Genomic DNA, 20,685 nt, shown 5'->3' with positions numbered 1-20,685 from the left:
TATAGAGGCCATAGCAAAGTATATGTATGCAAATTTTAAGAAAAATGCAATGGTGAAAAACAAATTGCTGTATCTGTAGGGATCCACCTTAAGGCCAAAAACTGCTCAAGTAGTCATTGAACAGTTTCAGTCATTATGGCACCATGTTGCAGCTCTTGTATGGCTGATCGTCATTGAACGGTTTCTACATTTCTCTAATATAATTTGACATAATGAAAAATAGTTAAAAAATATTTGAAGTGTGATACTAGATGTAAGAAAATGTGGTTTGAGTGCCAATGAGAACTTTCCATCCAAATTTCTTCCAATTCCTATAAGGACCGTTTCAGTCATTTGAACTTCATGGATATCCAGCAATGCTGATCATTTGATTGTTGACAGTATTTATCTATACTTTGTAGTATAAGATAAGTGGAAAACCCTAAATCTTGTCTATAATTGTTGTTTTAGAACCACAACCTATAATAGATACTATATCAGAATCATTTCTCAAGTTTGTTTGAAATACGACAATGACAGACGACGACTACGGTACCTAAGTGCTGACGATACCTCACATGGCCCTTCGAGCCAGATAATCTAAACAGTGCAAACATGATACATGTAAGTTATTCCGTTCGTAATATGTGCTTAAACGTCCATGTGATTGATTTATTGTTTTGGTAGCTTATTCAAATCTGGTATTATAATGCTATGATTCCTTATTTGTTGACAAAAGAGTTTATTTAAGAAAATTTTAAAACATACTCACAAGTGTTACAGTGCTGTCCTGAAAGTCCAGATACACATCCGTCAGTACAAGTCCCTGTATAAATGTCACATTTGTGATTCAAACAGTTCTGTGGATCACATCCCCAAACACACGAACCGTTTTCTGGATAACAGTGTTGATCTATACATGTAGGTGAACATGTTCTACTACAATTTTCTCCCCAAAACCCTTGAAAGCATCCTAGAAAATATATGTTGAAAATGACGTTATTAAAACAGGTTTCAAATGAATACTTATTATTTAACATTCAACTATACGTGTAAAGAGGTGAAAGATAGAAAAATGTACCAGAGGGACAGACAAACTTACTGATAGAAAATAAAGACAACGCCATGGCAAAAAAAGAAAAAGACCAACAGACAAATAATAGCACACCAGACACGACAATCAAAACTAAAGACTAAGCAACACGAACTCAACCAAAAACTGGAGGTGATCTCAGGTGATCCTGCTCCACATGTGGCATCCTTAGTGTTTACGTTGCTCATGTTATTACAAACCCGGTAAAAAGTCTTATTAGTTAGGTCACATTTGTGAAAAGGGAACAGGATTGTAGTAACGACATAAGGAACATTTCGATATCATCTGTGATCGAAACGGATATTCCATAACGGTTAACCAACTCGTGGTGGCGTCCGTATAGTATAATTAACGAAGGGATGATTGCAACTTCACTATTTGGAAATCTTTGTTTAATATCTTTCTTGTGAGCAGCAAAACCTGTATCAAGGAAATCATAATAGGAAATACAAGACCGGGAATATCGTATTAATTTGGAGGTGTATACTCCGTATGCAGCTGTTGCCTGCCATGGTATGTTTGTTACAAAGAAAAGTAAAGTTCACAATTGGGAAGCTAAAATCATCTCTTTTGTCGTAGAGTTTTGTTTTTAACCGTCCTTCATTGTCAATGTTTTGATGTAAGTGAAGATATGAGACAGACTTAACTGTATCTGTTCTATACTTTATCTCTAGTTCGATGGGAAAGATGCGTTCAACATAGTCATCCAATTTTGAATTATTTAATGAAAGAACATCATCTATATAGCGGAAAGTAAATTTAAAGGATATTGCTAACTTCTTTCCTTTCTTCCTAAAAAGTTCCTGTATGAAGTCACTTCATAAAAATAGCGGAACAAGTCGACAAAAAGAGGAGCATAATTGCGTCCCATTGGATTGCCGAAAGTTTGTTGAAAAACACGTTCTCCAAACATTATAAACACTCGAAAACACCCATGAAATCGCAGGCATTCATAGCATGCGTAACATTATAAAAAAATTATAGAAAATAACTAAACTCCGAGGAAAATTCAAAACGGAAAGTTCCTTATCAAAGGTCAAAATCAAAAGCTCAAACACATCAAACGAATGGACAACATCTGTTAATTTCCAACTCGGAACAGGCGTTTTCTCATGTAGAAAATATGGATTAAACCTGGTTTTGTTAACTGTTGTAGGATGATTTTTAGTTAAAAAATTTATAAATGTAGAATTTCAGGAAAGATATTAAGTCATCAGTACTTGGCGCCAGGACAATTATTTTGAAACCACCCCCCTTTATTTCTTGAAGATCCGTTATACTAATGAGAAAAGCAGAACGCAACTCCAAATTTATCATTATTTTATACAGAGACTCTCTACATATAATATATTAGTGACTGCCGTGAAAACTGATTGACATATATAGAAGATAAAAACCCTCCCACTTTTTTTCCCACCACAATCCGTTATATCCAATAAAAAAACAGGAGAATGCTACACTATATGTCTTATTATATTATAGAGGGACTCTCTACATATATCATATCAGTGACTGCCATGGAAAATAATTGAAATATAGAGAAGAAAAAAAAGCCTGGTCTATGACTAAAAAGTCCGTCCGATGACAGAAAAATATGCGGACGCCTTTATTTTCGTTTTTCTACCAAGATAACCCAAACGGAATAATTATCAGGGAGGATGTTAAAGGTCAATATGCATGGTACATATACACGGGTGTCATTCGGTTTATCGAGAGAAATGATCGTGAAAGAATATCCAACGGCGGTCAAGTATTGAGAGACGATCGTGAAAGTTCTGGTAACGGATCGTGAAAGAAATTTAATCGAGAAGACATATGAAAGGTCAGTAAATATTCTAATTTAATTAATTAAACAGACACATTTACGACAAAATCAAACTGTCTGTCAAAATGGTTCAACATTATGATCAGTATGTGAGAATATCCAGTTTTAAAAGTACATAGTTATTACAAAACGACAAAAGGCAGATTGCTTCTCGACATTTAAATGACATAAAAAATGTAAACAAACACGATTTTTTCACAAATTCGACTAGATAAACTACTTTTATCAGAATAAGGGTATTGTATTTAAATTAATTAAACGGTTCTCATAGTTATTTTGTATAAATATAATCTGAAACTTGGTAAAAAAAGAACTATTTACACCAAATTGATTTTTTGGATCGTGAAAGATCACGTACCACATTTTTGAAGATCGTGAAAAGGATCGTGAAAGATCTGATGCTACGAAGACGTTCAAATTATTCTTCCATTATATGACAATTGATATTTGTTATTGGTATTGAGAAAGCCTAGATAGGTCAACATCCTCAATAGGTTTAAGCATATCAAATTTTAATATTTATAGAAAATGAAAAGAAAAAGAAATAACAACTACGGCAATAAGAAAAGAAAATGAGTGACAAAACGCCGAAAAAAAACAATCCAGTGAGGTTGAAGATGCAGATAACGTTACAGAAGCAACACACGAATATTGTGAATATGATGTAGAAATTAATGAGATAGTTAAGTTATTACCAATCGTTATCAAACAAATAGCAAGGTTTGGATTCCTACAGTATCTTTTAATGTTGTGCAATCTAATAGCAAATAAGAAATTCGACTTTTCAAATATTTTCTTTTTATTGTTTGTGACATTTTAAGGTTTTGGAGTACACCCACAACAATATTAATGCGGTATCCGTTAAAAGAAACCAAGCAGTTCTGGTACATTGGTAAAATTCTACGAAACGTACACCAGCAATGGCATCGAACCAGTGGTGTAAATAGTTATCAAATGTACTAGGATTATAATTTAGTACGCCAGACGCGCAAATACATTAAAATTATTATTTTGGCATTTGTGAACATGTTGTTTGTAAAATAGATGGATGAGTGTAGGATGAAGCTTTATATTGTCATGTGAAGTACTCACTTATCACGAGTTATAGGATACGCACATTTTGTATATTGGATCCTATAAACTACATGTCCGTCAGACAGGATTCACCTGACCCTGAATTTGCCTCATTTCATGGATGAAGATTCATTTTAGTGTTCAAGTCCGTATCGAGGATTCGTTAAGCTTTAGGATAACTGTCTGTTGTTATGATTGTAAGGTGTACATTTTCGACTTGTGCAAGGTTTCAACTAACATTGAACTCATTATCATGCATCATTCGGCAATGTTTGTTTTATGTTGTTTGGCCTTTTGAATATATACATGTATGCTAAGGCGACAAGGTGTTTCGTGTATAGTGTACATGTCTGTCTGTATGTTTCCATGACCATGATGACTTCAATTGTGTTTGATTTATTGAATGATAGTAAGATGTCTATGTCTGGCTTTCGGTCAGGGTTCATATACTTTTGACCTTATGTTCCGAATTAATTGGCCAAGCATTACTTTTACATGTGTCAGTTTCTAAGGTACTGTAAGGATCGGAACACATTTATTTGGTGTACGGGATATTTGTAGAGATCTGAGATCTGTATGGCATGGTTCATCTGACCTTGACCTTTTTTATGAAACATTGACAACCTTGAGCGCCTTTGACACTTCTAGTAAAACCCTTGGTATTATAGACGTTCAACAAATATAATATCATAAGGAAAGCAAACAAGACATTACAAAATGTTGGTTATCGTTCAATCCCAAATTACACATAAAATCTGCTGTTTTTGCTATGATTTTTTGTTTGATAACATTTTGGTTTAAACGTTGCATATCCATAGTATTGGCTTACTAGAGTCGGTCTGCCTGAAGTGCACTAGACTGATTCACAGAGCTGAATCTTGCTCACTTATTTAAACACGTTATTAGTTGTTTGTTTTTTTTAACTTTCGAGGTAAAGTGTTTAATAGAAAAAAGATAATAGCTGTAATGTTCATTCTTATCAAAATAGTTACGGGCTTCAACCACTTGCAGATTTATCAAATGGTTAAAAAAAATACTGATTTCTGATTACTAGTATTAAGTCTGGTCACGCATTTTCTTTCACGATCGAAATAATACGTTGCCTGATCTTTCACGATCAAGTTTGGTAGAAATTCAACAAATTCAAGGTTTTCATAAACAAATTAACGCTTTTAATGAAAGAACATACTATAATTTTACTGTACTATCAGATACACCAAAGATTAAATTTCAAATATATCATGATATTCTGAAATATGACCATTATAGGTACAAAAAAATGTACAAAAAGCGTGTTATTTGTAATTAATTAATTAAAGACATGAATTGCGCCTTTTGTGTTTTTTTCAAAAAGTACTTCATATTTTTTTTAGGAAGTTAAACCATTTTGACAGACATATTTTTTTGTTCGGATTTGTTCCGCGTTTTGAAAATTAAGCGATTTTTTCAAAGATTTTGAACTAGAATATACATTAAATGTCTTTCACGATCCGTTACCAGAACTTTCACAATCGTCTCTCAATACTTGACCGCCGTTGGATATTCTTTCACGATCATTTCTTTCGATAAACCGAATGACACCCGTGATATAGGACACAGAGGCCCGATGATTATTTTATTGTGGAAGGAAAAGAAGCGACACACAAAAAGATCTTCTCATTTAATAGTATAAATGTTGTCAATCAAGAAATCAAGCATTTTGATAATATCACTTTTAAAGAAGTTTTTGTTTGAATCAGAGTGATTTTTTACAAAGACATATTGATAAGATGAAACAAAGCAATATTAACTTTTTTAATTTTTGGAATGTGGAAGACTTGTGTAAAGTGTAGAAAAGTTAAATGTTTTAATAACGATAATACATTCGAATAAAACACGAGATAAAATCGCGAGCTATCAATTAGACAATTAAAAAGAGACACAGACATAAATGTTCATTATGAAAAAGCAGCTGTAAAACAAAAACACTAATAAAAGATACATGCAAGGATTTTCATTGTTGAAGGCCGTACGTTTGACTGTTATTGATTACAACTACTTTATTTGAACTTGTTGTCTCATTGGCAATCCCACCTAATCTACTTACTTTTATGTTTTCATTTTAAACGCATGACCGAAGTGTTGTGTAAAGAAATTGCATTTAGCAGCTTTATAATAAGGTAAAACACAAAGTTTTACATGTTAAACATGTAAAAGATGTTTATTGTTGGTTATTGTGGGTTTTTTCTTTTTAGGAATTATGATATACTTAAAATAACCCAAATATTTTAACATTGCCCTACATTTATGTATAATTGTCAGAACCTTTTTACTAAAACTGTCAGAAATTTACTTTAAGGTCAAATTCGCAAATAATCCTACATTAAGAATTGAAGTTTTTGAATGGTACCACCCTTTTATACATTATTACAATGTACTGATATCATCCTGGTAAACGTTTTGACTACGTTTTTTTTTTAAACTGCTTTTTTGATTTTGTCTTTCAACTGTTTCAAACTGATATGACTGCAATCGACGAGTCTGATGTTCATGTAGACGACACGCGTATATTGCGTACAGAATTATCCGTCTTGTATTGTTGATGAGTATTACCAAACACTGGATAAATGCTGATGCCACTGCTGTTAGAACCTAAGTAATCGATGAAATCACCAGCTCAGTAACAAACATTTGTTTTATGATTTGGAATATCATTGATATGTCAATTTTGGAATATTTTTATGTTTTTTAAATGTTGAATTATAATTCTTAACACTTAGGTTTGTCTACTCCCAGGAAAGGATTGCACTACTAGGTACTCATTTTTATGAATTATTAGTTTAGAATACTAATCAACCTCATATTTGAAAAGGTATTCCAAGCAGTTATGTGCTGGGAATATGAAATTGTGCTGACAGTGTTACAGTAAAAAACACATTCATTCTCCATGTTCTCTGCAAAACACAAAAAAAAAAAAAAAATCGAAAATACGGAAGTCATCAAATCGTTTTTGTTTGCCAACCTTGTATACATGAAGTCATCAAATCGTTTTTGTTTGCCAAATTTGTACATGAAATTTGAAAATATTGATTTTTTGTCAAACTAAAATACAACAGAAATCTTAAATAGCTTAATCTGACTAAAGGTGGAATCGGGAAGGGGAATCTTATTTAAAATCAATACAATGTTTTGATAGTAAGTCATCATGAAGTTTTTATCATGCTTCTTTTCAAAAATAATACAAATAAAATTGAGAATGGAAATAGTAAATACTTGTATGTCAAAGAGACAACAACAAAAGTATGGGTCACCACACTTCTTTTCACACTAAAAGTTGTGCAAAATTAGATTTTGTCTAGATAACTCATGGAAAATCTAATTTTGTGTGAAACCTACACCATAGAATTTCGAAATAGCTGTTATAACATGCTTTCAGATAGGGAAAAGAAAAAATAGGGTTCTTGGACTTATTTTCTTGCTACCTATTAAAATAGGTACAGTTGGGTACAAACCAATCATTACATGAAGACGGACGAAAAAGTTATTGCGGCGTTTATTTGTGTGCAGTTTTTGGAAACGCCGCGTTAACCCTTAATTAACTCCAAAATTTCAGGAGACATAAAAAGTAAACAGATTTTCTTTCGCATTTATCTGCGCATTAACGCAAAATTGGCACGTCTTACAATTTTGTAAAGAGTAAACGAGCGATAAGTTCCGCGATAACGTAAAAAAAAATAGGGCATCTTCTATTTTTTATAAAAACTAAACGCACGTTTATTGATCGTAGCCAACGCAGATTGTCATCGTATCTGCTGTAAAGAATGTGTATGATATTGAATACAATATAGTTTTCAGTATTTAATTTGGGCATAATGTTTTTTTTTAATGTTTGGGGATTTTAAATTTGTCCTTTTGAAAAAATATATAGAAAATCAGCTATTTGAAATTATTAGAACTGTTTTATTTGCAATTAATAGAAGTTGATATTTCGAATTAAAAGTGTTTCTGAATTGTAACGGTTTGAAACACGTATACGTAAAATATTAAGATAAAGGTAATTTTGAAGAAATAATAAAAAAAAACTGTACAAATGTACACAAAGTTTATTTTATAATTTCAACGTTTAGTTAACGCAAAACGTAAACGCACGTGTTTTTCAAGTGCATGTAAAAATTCTCTTAAAAAAAATCTGTACTAAACGCCCGTTTACTGTAAGGTGCTAGTAAAAATAAACTTGCGAAATCGGAAGCAAACGGGTGTTTACTACTGACTAAACGGACACTGGGTGGACGTGCATTTACTCGGATAGATATTAGAAAATTTGGTCGTGCTAATATATATACATGCATAGTAGAAATTGATGTTAACTAACGAAATATGTGCATGTGGCGTTAACGTGTGTTTACTTTATGTAATGCTTGGTCTGCAATCAACTCCAAATTAATAACACGTTCTATTATAGAGTTATTTCCCCTTCTATCTGCGTTTTCTCCCCTTATTTGGCAAAGTTGAAAAAAAAAGCAAACAAAAATATTGTATTTTAGAAAATACAGCCCTAAATATGATAACACATATACTTTTCAATATTAATTGTATGTCATGTCTTACTGATGAATTACATACTACTCTCAAAATTTGCATATTCCATTAAAGATATAGATCAATTGTTTTCTTCTTCTTCAAATTCAAGAAGGAGAAAGACAACCGAGCCATCTTAATCGACTTTGTTTTTTTATTGAACTTCACGACAAAACAATAACATTTTCGAATTGCTAAATATTTGTAAATGGAATAAATAAGATATCGTCGTTATTGATGGTTTGAAAGCAAAGCATTCCGAAAATAATCTTAAAAGAGGGACGAAAGATATCAAAGGGAGAGTCAAACTCATAAATCTAAAACAAACTGACAACGCCATGGCTAAAAATGAAAAAGACAAACAAACAACAGCACACACGACACAACATAGAAACTAAAGAATAAACAACACGAACCCCACAAAAAAAACTAGGGGTGATCTCAGGTGCTCCGGAAGGGAAAGCAGATCCTGCTTCACATGTGGCACCCGTCGTGTTGCTTATTGTAAAATTTACGAAGGGATGATTTCAACTTCACCATTTGGAACTCTTGGTTTAATAGCTTCCTTGTGAGCAGCAACCCTCTATCAAGAAAATCATGATAGGAAATGCAAGCACGGGAATATCGTATCAACTGGGAGATATATACCCCGTATGCAGGTGCTGCTGGAATGTTGCTACTTAGAAATGGAAAGTTCACAATTGGAAAGCTGAAATCATCTCTTTTGTCGTAAAGTTTTCAACCGACCCTCATTGTCAATTTCTAGATGTAAGTCAAGATATGAGGCCGACGTAACTGTATCTGTAGTATCCTTTATCTCTAGCTCGATTGGATATATGCGTTCCACATAGTCACCAAATTTTGAATTATTTAGTGACAGAACATCATCTATATAGCGAAAAGTAGAGTTAAAGGATATTACTTACTTCTTATCTTTCTTCCTAAGAAGTTCCTGCATGAAGTCAGCCTCATAATAATAAAGAAACAAGTCGGCAAGTAGAGGGGCACAGTTTGTTCCCATTGGAATGCCGACAGTCTGTTGAAAAACACGTCCCCCGAACGTTACAAATATGTTGTCAATCAAGAAATCAAGCATCTTGATAATATCAGTTTCGGAGAATTTTTTGTTCGAATCAGAGTGATCCTTTACAAAGTAGGATTTATCCCTGTCCAAGACAAGATGCTTGTATCTACGTTGGCCATTCGTTTTTACGAAGCAAAGCAATACCAACTCTTTCAATTTGTCTTTTAGTTTGGAATGTGGAATACTAGTGTACAGAGTAGAAAAGTCAAATGTTTTAATACTGTTACAAGATGAAAGAGAGTTAGATTGTATGTACTGTAAAAGATCTTTGGAATTTTTAAGTATCCACATCTGATTCACGCCCCCTCTAGAATAGGCAGTTTCGCAATAACTCTGAAGCCCGTCTTTGATTGCTGATAAAATAGATGTTAATAATTTAGAAAGAGGTTTCACTGGTATATCTGTTCACAGTTTTGATGTTCTGCAAATGATTGTTTTAAGAATACGATATGACATGCCTCGCCTATGAAAAGTTGAACTTCCTCGCCTTTGAAAAAAATCATTCAGTGAGATATATTCCAAACTAGAAAAAACAACATCCATGGGTGAGAGATTGCACTCATATCGGAAAGAGGTTCCGAGCAATAAGATGAATCTTACCGTTGAACAATAATTATTACAAAGGACAAGGTACACTAAGGGCCGTATTTGGCCCCCTATTTTGTCAAAAATCATTTTCATCTTATAATTGAACTGAGCATCATAAAATATCTTAATATATTTGTTCTTCAATACCACATGCCCAATTTGTCTTCTAGTATGGCAGAAACCTGATTTTGGGTTGGCTAACATGTGTTGATAACGTCAAAAGATAGAAAAATGTCCATTTGTGGCCTGCAATCCTTCATTTTCAAAGGCCTCCGCCAACGTGAGCCACAGTAATAATTACTGATAAAGATGGCATACAAACGGGGTTTTCCGAATATGAAAAGAAATTATTGGCTCACGTTGGCGGAGGTGCTCAAAAATTAAAAAAATCTCTCGTAAAAAAACAACAATTTGTGTCAAAATAGTAGAATTGGACCGAAATCGGAGAAAGAGCTGAAAATATCCGCATTCGGCTGTTACGGCAAGAAACCCTCAACTAAGCAAGAATACTTCGATAAGTGCTCAAGGTTTTCAGTTGTAGGATTTTGCCATCATTCAGTTTCAAATTGTATTTTTTTATCTTTATATCAAGGTGGAGTGTGTTTTATCGATTTAAATCAACACCTTACATAGTGAAAACATATGCACTCGGCACACACGATAAACAGGCGTTTTGCAAGTGTCCCCCTCATAAAATAAAGCGAAAAATGTTTGAATATTTTGTTTTCCGTTTTTGGGTTCTTTGGAATAATGTGTAAATTCGGGACAAGATACCTTGGGTCGAGTCTGTAATTGCATACGACTTTGCAAAAGACCACCGCCGAAAAGAACAAGGTAATTCTGTTTAATATTAACGTGAATCTTTTTTGTTTCGAGTACACATCGTCTCATATAAAGGAAACAAATTGAGAGGTAGTCCTGGGGAGGTAGTTAGCCCTAGTCACAGATTTCTTTTTTCATTTCTATCATGACTTTACAGTATGCCTATAAATACATACATTTACCTCATTTGAGACAGTGTGGCAACGTAGTGTAGTGGTATCGCGTCGGCTTTTGAATGCAGCGATTTACGTTCGAATATCACGAAGGGTATATTTTTGTCAAATACGTTTTTCTTCTAATAATATTTAAAAATATTTCAACGAGATAGAATGGCTGGAGTATTTGTTTTGATTATAATAGCTATATTTAGTTGGTTGTCATTACACATTCTTTTTTAGTATTTTTCAATAGGATGTTTAGGGACATTCTTCACGGTTCTAGTCTCACTTACAGTGTTTCTATATATGCCGCTGATCTCCGCTGTTTCTGGGTGGTTTAGTTTTATCAAAAAGAAGCTGTAGAGGCCTTTTGGAAAAATAAATTATTTAAGGAAGTACCTATCTATATACATCATGTAGTTTCAAACGCACATGAATTTTTAAGGGTGTAAATGGATGGATAGCAGACAGATGTCCTTACAAAATGATTTTTGTATTTTAAAAGTTGAAATGAATAATAATCATGACATGATAAAAAGGTATAAAAAAATCATGGCCAATCTGATCATCATGATATGTAACGTTTGCTATAATATATATATTACTCGCAAGCTCTTTTTCAATTTATAACTTTACATCTAACCCTGTCTTTTTACAAATATGAAATTGGCATCCTGAAAATGTAAACCATGGGCGCAACATAATGCAATACATGGACTATATTGTGTCTGTTCTCAGTAAATGGTATAGTTATTTTGTTGTATATCATTAAAGACTTAATGATTTTTGCATTCAAAGATCAGATCAGTTTTTAAGCGACCGGGAAAATTTTTGCGTCCGTATAATATTATCATATTTTATTGTTTGGTGTTTGTTGTTTATTTCTTGACCAATTTCAATGGGATTTAATTCCGGGGGTTCTTTAAAATGCTGCATCTAACTGTGTTTTTGGATTCAAGGCCCCGTGTTTAAATTGGTCTAAACGTGAGGTCTAAAGGTCCAAAATTAAACTTTGTTTAATTTCATCAAACATTAACATGTATGCCTAATTTATACGTGAATATATTTTTGTCTATTTTGGGCCCGCCTTCATATCGGTCTACAATGAGGCCTATAGGATCCAAAATTATATTCTTTTGGTTTTACGAAAAGAAAATTCTTGCGGTTCTTTTGATGAGCTGAATCTGTATGTGTATTAAGATATTTGATTTTGGAACTGGTTTTCAAATTGGTGCAAAACAGGGTTCAAATTAAATTCTTCAACAAAAAAGTGAATACATGGGATACTTGATCTATATGTTACCGTTTATATAGATTTTAGATTTTAGGCCATGTTTTCAAATTATTTTACATTGAGGTCTGAAATTAAACTTTCTTTGATTTCATAAAAAAAATGAATTAGTGCGGTTCTTCGGTTTGCTGAATCTAACAACATATAGAAATCGGAGTCCAAAAATGATGTTATGTATCGTTATGAACAATCATAGAATAAAAGTTATGTATCTGCTTACCCTTCCGGAGCACCTGAGATCACCCCCAGTTTTTGGTGGGGTTCGTGTTGCTTATTCTTTAGTTGTATATGTTGTGTCATGTGTACTATTGCTTGTCTGTTTGTCTTTTTCATTTTCAGCCATGTCGTTGTCAGTTTTTTTCAATTTATGAGTTTGACAGCAGTGATTTTCCTGGTATTTAGGGGAAGGAGCCCAGGGCCCATACAATTGAGAATAAAGTTCGTGAAATGTTGGATTGTGGGGAAATATATTAGTTTATTTATACCGATGGCACACAGCACCAGTCGTTTGCAACTTTGAAGTGGGGTTTGGGAACTAGGTCCTCAAGAAAAGTTTGGAAAATTATGTGCAAAATTCTGCATTCTGAGAAGGAATAAGTTATAATTGCATAAATTGTGAACAAAATTCAAGAGATTTGTAAACAAAATTCAAGAGATTTGTAAACAAAATTCAAGAGATTTGTAAACAAAATTCAAAAGATTTGTAAACAAAATACCACACTACGACACCAACAAAATCTTGCAACGATGTCTTTATACAATAATATACAACTGGTGATTTTAGAGCTGAAAATTGAGAAAAAAGAGCATATTTTATTGGGACAGGGGCCCATAATCGGACCCAAATATGAGGGTTGAAAAATCCCTAGACTGTCCCTCAGGTATCTTTCGTCGCTTTTTTAATGTAATTACTATAGGGCAAAGGTTAATCATTATGTTTATGATGTCATGAGTAGGTCTGCATGAAGGTCGATATAATTTAAGTTTTGGATAAACACTTTTTTCGTATGTCATGTTTATTTATTTATTTATTTGCTAATTTTTTTAGGGGAAGGGGGGGGGGTGTTTGTTGAAAGTGAACACCAAGCTATTTTCATCCATAGTCGGATAGAGATTAATATAAAAAAGCTCACTTAATTAGACGACAAAATACTATTAGAAAAATAAAACATCAACGTAAATCATAAATGAAAAAGGTCGTTGTTATGCAGTAATTACAGTTGCTAGGTAGTTTTTTGGCGAAAAAAACAAGCCAAACAAATTGTAAGATTTGTACATTGGTCCTAAAAGTACCTAGCAATACATAGCTTTGGTTAACATATTATTGTTTACATAAGCCATGAACATATACCAAAGTCTACTGTTGATTAATATACATTACTGTTGCTAAGGGCCATACTGGTGGTTAAGGTGTTGATAAATACTCATTCAATTAATATAGATAAACAGAACATTACTGCTTTAAATTTCCATATATGTATTTTACAATTATACATTTTGATTCATATGGAAAATACGTTTTTTTTGTTAGATAAGGTTTAAAATAGCATTTTATAGGCAGGTTTCAAATCTGTTGCTAGGCAACCAAAAAATGAGAATCACCAAAACAAAAAATGCCATTTTTTTAAGCTTCTATACCTAGTCTATTGAAATTATAAAATTTAATGTCTTTCAAGAGGGGGCTAAAAATGGCCCTTATTGTACCTTGTCCTTTGCCGTTTAAGCTGTCTTTTTCTATTGGATAGATTCACAGTTCATATAAACATTATAAGTTGATGCGGAAATATTATGTATATGATGTATGATGCTGAACTTAATGACGTTCTGAAAACGACAACATCAATCAATCCAGTCAATTATTTCATTTACAGTATAAACAAACATATAATTTAAATTCCACACTTAACGTACTTGTGTTGCAGTATTCACTGTATAAATAGCCGGGGCTACAGGAAACTGTGTTATCACATTCTCCATTTACAGGATCACACATACTTGATAAACATCCTGCACAAAACTCAGAACAATTTCTTCCAAATGTTCCATCTAGACATTCTGAAAAGAAGACGTGTTAAAATTTAGCCTAAATGTATTTTTTATTTGTTAGAAAAACAGCTGTTTACTTAAGATTAAAGTATTTAGTAACCTGTAGTGATTGCATATTGTTTTATGATAAAATCATTTAAATCAACTATCAGTGTAGAATCGATCTTTTTTTGTAATAACATTAAAAATACCTGGTATAACAGGTAGTCTATAACAATATGACTACTTTCGTCGTTTTTCTAACAAAGATCATAACCTAAATGTTAGTCCGTTATAATTGAGTACTCTGAGCATAAGTGATATGGAGAAATACAACGTTTATTTATGTCTACACATGTTTGCATGTTTGAGCTCTTAAATATTGTAATAATAAAAAATCTTTTCATAAATAAGCTTTAACTGAAATTGAATATAATGAAAACAAAAAGTAGATATATCAACGAATAATCATTGTGGAAAGGTGACGCCCTGTCACACATCATTACATTTCTAAATGCACTCGCCATTAAAATTATTACATTTTCTATTAAAACAGTTTGTTGAACATCCTTGAAGACAATCTTTCCGAAAAAGAAACGAGCTGGAATTCTAAAAATTACTCTTAACAGATCTTGACTTGTTAAAAGGACAAGCAGAGAACAGCCCCCAATTTTCGTTCACATTAAAAGTGACGTGCCATAAATTATACTACTGTATTGTTTTAGTTTAAAACCTATTTTTTTGTAAACATCAAACGATTTGTCAACTGTCGCTCATTTACTTCATGTTTTGTTGCTGTGGACACCTCACGATTCGCGAAAAGGGTAGATAAATGGCAGTTTTTAAACGTGTTCCTGCATTTTAAACTATGAGCGTACCTACGGCACACCATCATTTTCATACCTACTATTCCTTGATTACACAAGATATGTGTTACTTTCATCTTTTCATAGACCGCCAATCCGTGCCTGAAATAATCACCCTTTACGACAGTTCTGCATTTATAGTAACCCAATTCAAAACAACTTCAATGAAGCACTTTTTATATATATTCCCCAATAGTTATACCGACAGTATAGTAGACAAGGAAAAAAAAAACCAACCACAAATATTACAAAAAGGCTAATTTTCGAATAACGTATTAGATAAAAAATGTAGTTACTAAAAGCAAGCTGAAAACTGTCTTATCTGTTGACATGAAACCATTCTTCTTGCATTGTAATTATGATTATTGTATTTTAGAATAGAGTATAAGGCAACATATAACCGATTTGATGTTTCTACCAACATAGACATATGCATATACTATTCCTCAGTTGTCATGAGTGGCATTATGGATCCTAACGGAACCCCCGAGTTTACTCTTAGCTTTTTTTAGGGATCTTTTTTCTAAGACAAAACATTATCAGCTATAGGAATATATTTATTTCATTTGTTTGTTTGAACAGAATATATAATTAGAAATGTTTGCACACTTGATTTGAGGGTTGCGGAGACATGCTTATATTGTTATTCTAATATGACGTGCTTCTTTCGCTTTGTGAATAAACCCATGCTCTAAATCCAATAAAATTTGTTTGCACATGCGTATATTGACTACTGCAGAATAATGAATTTTATCAAATGTGCATGCATTTGATATATTTAATTTACTTAAAACACTTCCAAACTCTTAAATGATGCACATGTTGTTACTAATTCATTTATTATGACTGTAATGTGTTGCAATTGGAAATTGACATCGACATCCGTTCATGCTGGCTGTTCAAACTCCTCCCTCTGAAAAATCACAATGCCAGTCATTTGCTCGTTTACAAACAAAAAAGGGAGTTTCATGGAAGAGCCTACACAAAACCTCTACACTTATACACATCTGACAGAGAAATAACCTTAATTGTCCTAATCAGAATCGAAATAATTGATGTAAGCTATTCTTTATTGTAGTTTTTAACATGGGAAGGCATTATTGTCGTGTTATTTTAGCCTTCAATATCGCTCGGGCAAAAATAATCACGAATTTAATGCCTACCAATGTTAAAACTACAATGAAGTTTAGCTTGCATCAATTATTTTCTTTAATTTAAACAACATTTATTTAAACAACAATCTGTCATTTTAATTTTTCGTCATCTAAGTGCCTCGGTATGACTAAATCTAATAGTGTAAACTGGTCTTTACCCTGTGCACAATTATTTCCAGTCCATCCATTTGAACATCCAAATGCACAGTTTCCGGTTTTAAGGTCACATGGTCCATGACAGTTCTCAGGGCAGGACTCATTACACATAGGACCATAATGTGTAGATGGACAACCTTAAATATAAGTTAACCATTTAAATTGCGTTATTTGTGTTATTTATTCGAAACAACATTTTCTTTTAGAGTTTGAAAAAAAGCTGTATTATGTATATCCACTTACATGACTAAATCATTCAGAAGTTTTGATGAAAATTGCACTATTTATTGTGTGCAGCGGACGCGCTTTTTGTGATTTATTTCAACACAGACAATTTGAAAGCCATGATGCAAAGACCTCTACTCATGAAGAGATTTTTGATCGTTTTTGATGAGCAATTTAGTGTTTTTGTCTTCGTGTTGTGTACCCCAAACCTAAATCTGATTTTTAGAGGAATTTGCACAAACTTCGCAGACAGTAATAAGACATTATAAGAATGGTAAACCCGAGAACAACTATAAAACATACAAACGTGGAAAGCATGTCATTAGATATCTTTTGAAAGTTTCATTGGACGCACTGCTTGTTAACAACTACTAATTAGAGCTAAAACAATGCAATCAGCATATTAAAACAACATGTCAAAAATAGAACGGTGAAAGAAAAGTTAGATTAAAATAACAAGTATATATAAATTTACTATTCATTGATACCAGGCTTAACATTTTGCACGCCAGACGACCGTTGTGTTTACAAGTCATATAATTGGGAGGTTTAGCTAGATATAAAACCAAGTTTTATCTACCATTTTTTACATAAGAAAATACATGTACCAAGTCAGGAATATGAAATGTGTTATCCATTCGTTTGATAAGTTTGAGCTTTTGATTTTTGCCATTTGATTAGGGACATTTAGTTTTGAATTTTCCTCGGAGTTCGAAATATTTTGTATTTTACTTTTTACAATACTCTGCAGTGAAACCCGAATAAAAAAATCGTTAAAAAGTCTACACGAGGTAGGCAGTTGAAGAGCATTGAGGACCAACACTCCCGAGAGATTTTGACAACAACAGCTAAGGTTATCTACTCCTGTGGTAGGAAATAAACAGGAAATGTTAATGCCGCTTGATTATATGATAATGATATATAATTGCGACAAATAGCTGACTGTACATTTATATTGACCCTGAGCTGGTCATTTTCTACTGGAGAACTGAAATCATCCCCTTTTTCGGATGGGTTTCGTTTTGCTCAGTCTAAAGGTTTATTTGTAGTGTTTTGTGTAGTGTTATTTGTCTTTTGTCTTTTTTCGTTTTTTGCAATGGCGTTACTATTGTCAGTTTGTTTTCGACTTTTCAGTTTGAATGTTCCTTTTGTGAACTTCGTCCTTTTTTTTTTAGCTTGGTTGATATGAAGACAAAAACAATAACTTATCTGTATATGAAGGTTTAGAAAGGCATATATTCTCTATTTTAAATCTAAAATGGAAAGTATTTCAACTCAAAGTAAAAAAATATTTTTTTATACATGCACGAGCAGTCGAAACTTTCATTAGTGTCAAATATTCGCTTATACATGTAGTATTACAAAAATCAATATTCATGCATTTTATAATTTTCTCCATCATGTCCATTGAATTCTAGTTATAACCTTTAATAGAAGACGAAATCAATACATTTCTGTTTTACATAACCAAAGTTTTGAATATATCTGCATGCAAATGCATTATATTATTATATAAATGAAAACATGGGCATATCTGCAAAGTTTCTATAATTTTGCTAGGTATCTTGGTTGTTTGACGAAAATGCTTTAACAACGTCAATTATTGTTAACCACTTATGATCGTCGAGTTATGTACGTTTGTTTTAATTTTATTTAATTTTATTTGATATCAAATAAATCATAAAAAGGATTAAATGAAATACCAAACATACAGGACAGAACACTAACACTACGTCGTAGCACATATACTCTTACGAAAAATAAAACTTAAATTAAAAAACAACGAAGAACACCAGGTACACATAACAAATTATAGTTGTTGTTTTCGTGCATATAAACTCCACAATTTCCCTTTCAGACCATATGTCTTACATCATTTTGATGGAATGTATTACTTACACTTTTCACAATACAGTCCTGTTCGTCTTTCCTTACAACCGTCGGTACAGACTCCAGTATCGTTTTTGCACAAATCATTTAGGCAGTTAGTAGGGTTACATCCCCATACACAAGAGCCATTTCCAGGGTGGCAATGACGGTTAATACAATTGTCGGCACAATGTATCTCACAATTATTCCCCCAAAAACCTTTCTGACAACCTGAAGAGAGCATACATGTTAAAGATTAAAGTATGCATCAGTGATACTATTAAAACCACAACATTTAATGTGTTTAGCATAATGTAGAATATTCGGACAAATAGTTGTGACTGAAACCATTGAATTCCGTGCGCAAATTCGTTTTGCAATTCTAAAAGAATATTATTATCATAATTTCAAGTGTCAGGATCGTCATTTTTTGTGATTGATACACGGAAGACAATTCAATAGTGTAAACATAATCAGCAGGTTGATAATGTAAACATCAATACAAACAACAAACGCTTGTTGTTCATCCATTTGGGACCTGTTCTCTTTGGTCGGGTTGTTGTCTCTTTGAAACATTTCCTATTGTCATCTTTTATTCTATCATTTTAAGTTTTAGTGCGTATTTACTTTTTGGGTTTGCGTAATGCGTCTATGTGAAAACTTAAACTGATTTACTTTGATTATTTTAATGCCCTCTTGCTTATATGTCGCAATGTATCCATATTAACTTTAAAAACTTATCCTTATAAAAATAGTACAAAATCTTTCCACCAAATAACATTAAACACAGAATTACAGATGAAACCCTTAATATTGGTGAATTAAAACACTATACTAGCTTGCTGTCTAAAAAAAAACCCTGGACGACCAATTTTTTTTTTTAGATATGAATTTCTCAAAAACGTGTGTAAATGAGACATACAAATATAATCATGCTAAAATTTAGATGTCCCATAAATAAATTTGAACTGCTGATAGTGGCTGGTGATCACACGTGATCTTTCCGGATCAGCATTCGTAACACAAAACTAAAATACATACGGGAATATATAGGATTTATAGGAGAATTGCACGTGTGAATCATGTCTTATCGCTTTGCGGGTTTAATGTGTACATATAAGACACAAGACCGATTAAATAAAATCATCCGTTATAATATTTCTCGAACATGCTATTATACGAAAAAAAAACTAGACTCATCTACACGGAACATTGTCATGCGTTGCCTTTAAGCTGGTAACAAACATAATTCAATCGCTAGACTTTATCATGTTCACTGAATTCCGATTTCCTCAGGCAACGATAGCAGCAACCCAGTTCAAAAGATGACAGTCAACGTTCTGGTTGACTTAGGACAACATCAGCAGAACAAGATCACAATAAGGATTGTACTTAAACTGACAAAAAAAAAATGGACAGCGAAAGCAACATAACCGATATCGACTGTCCCAGATCTTTGACAAATATCGAGACAGAGATTCGGCAATTGTTTGCGCACAAAAAAAGTGTGACGCACCAGACGTCCTTACTAATGAGACACTGGCATCGACTTTTAAAGGTCCTATGGTGCAGCAAAAAAATTATAGGGCATACAAATGACCGTAAACTGAAGAAGAAATGGCCGTATAAGTGTTCATTGACGCGTAGGAGAGAGGTTAGTTAGGAAACTGGTCGATAATTTAACAGAAGAAATGTGATGATGTGGAGTGCTATATTATTCACCCTTAAACCTGGTGCCCACCAGAGACAACTTTAACGCCAGCCGATAAAGAAACTAATGAGACACTGGCATCGACTTTTAAAGGTCCTATGGTGCAGCAAAAAATTTATAGGGCATACAAATGAACGTAAACTGAGGCGAGTCTTGTTCAGAAGAGTCAAGCTGCAGAGAAGAAATGGCCGTATAAGTGTTCATTGAC

General features: G+C 32.9%; 1 protein-coding gene across 1 annotated transcript in view; it reads right to left on the bottom strand.

Annotated features, from left to right (window-relative positions):
• The window catches only part of LOC143078868 (uncharacterized), a 48,713-nt gene that overhangs the window by 16,055 nt on the left and 11,973 nt on the right, over positions 1 to 20,685 (bottom strand). The window contains exons 4-7 of the mRNA XM_076254289.1: positions 18,797 to 18,997; positions 16,675 to 16,809; positions 14,383 to 14,526; positions 752 to 952 (exon numbers count right to left, since the gene is read on the bottom strand). Of these exons, the coding sequence (XP_076110404.1) occupies positions 752 to 952; positions 14,383 to 14,526; positions 16,675 to 16,809; positions 18,797 to 18,997 (681 nt within the window). The remainder of the gene's footprint in view (positions 1 to 751; positions 953 to 14,382; positions 14,527 to 16,674; positions 16,810 to 18,796; positions 18,998 to 20,685) is intronic.

This window comes from Mytilus galloprovincialis, chromosome 1 (genome assembly GCF_965363235.1).
Source record: "Mytilus galloprovincialis chromosome 1, xbMytGall1.hap1.1, whole genome shotgun sequence".
NCBI lineage: Eukaryota > Metazoa > Mollusca > Bivalvia > Mytilida > Mytilidae > Mytilus > Mytilus galloprovincialis.
This window is presented reverse-complemented; position numbering and strand designations above follow the sequence as displayed.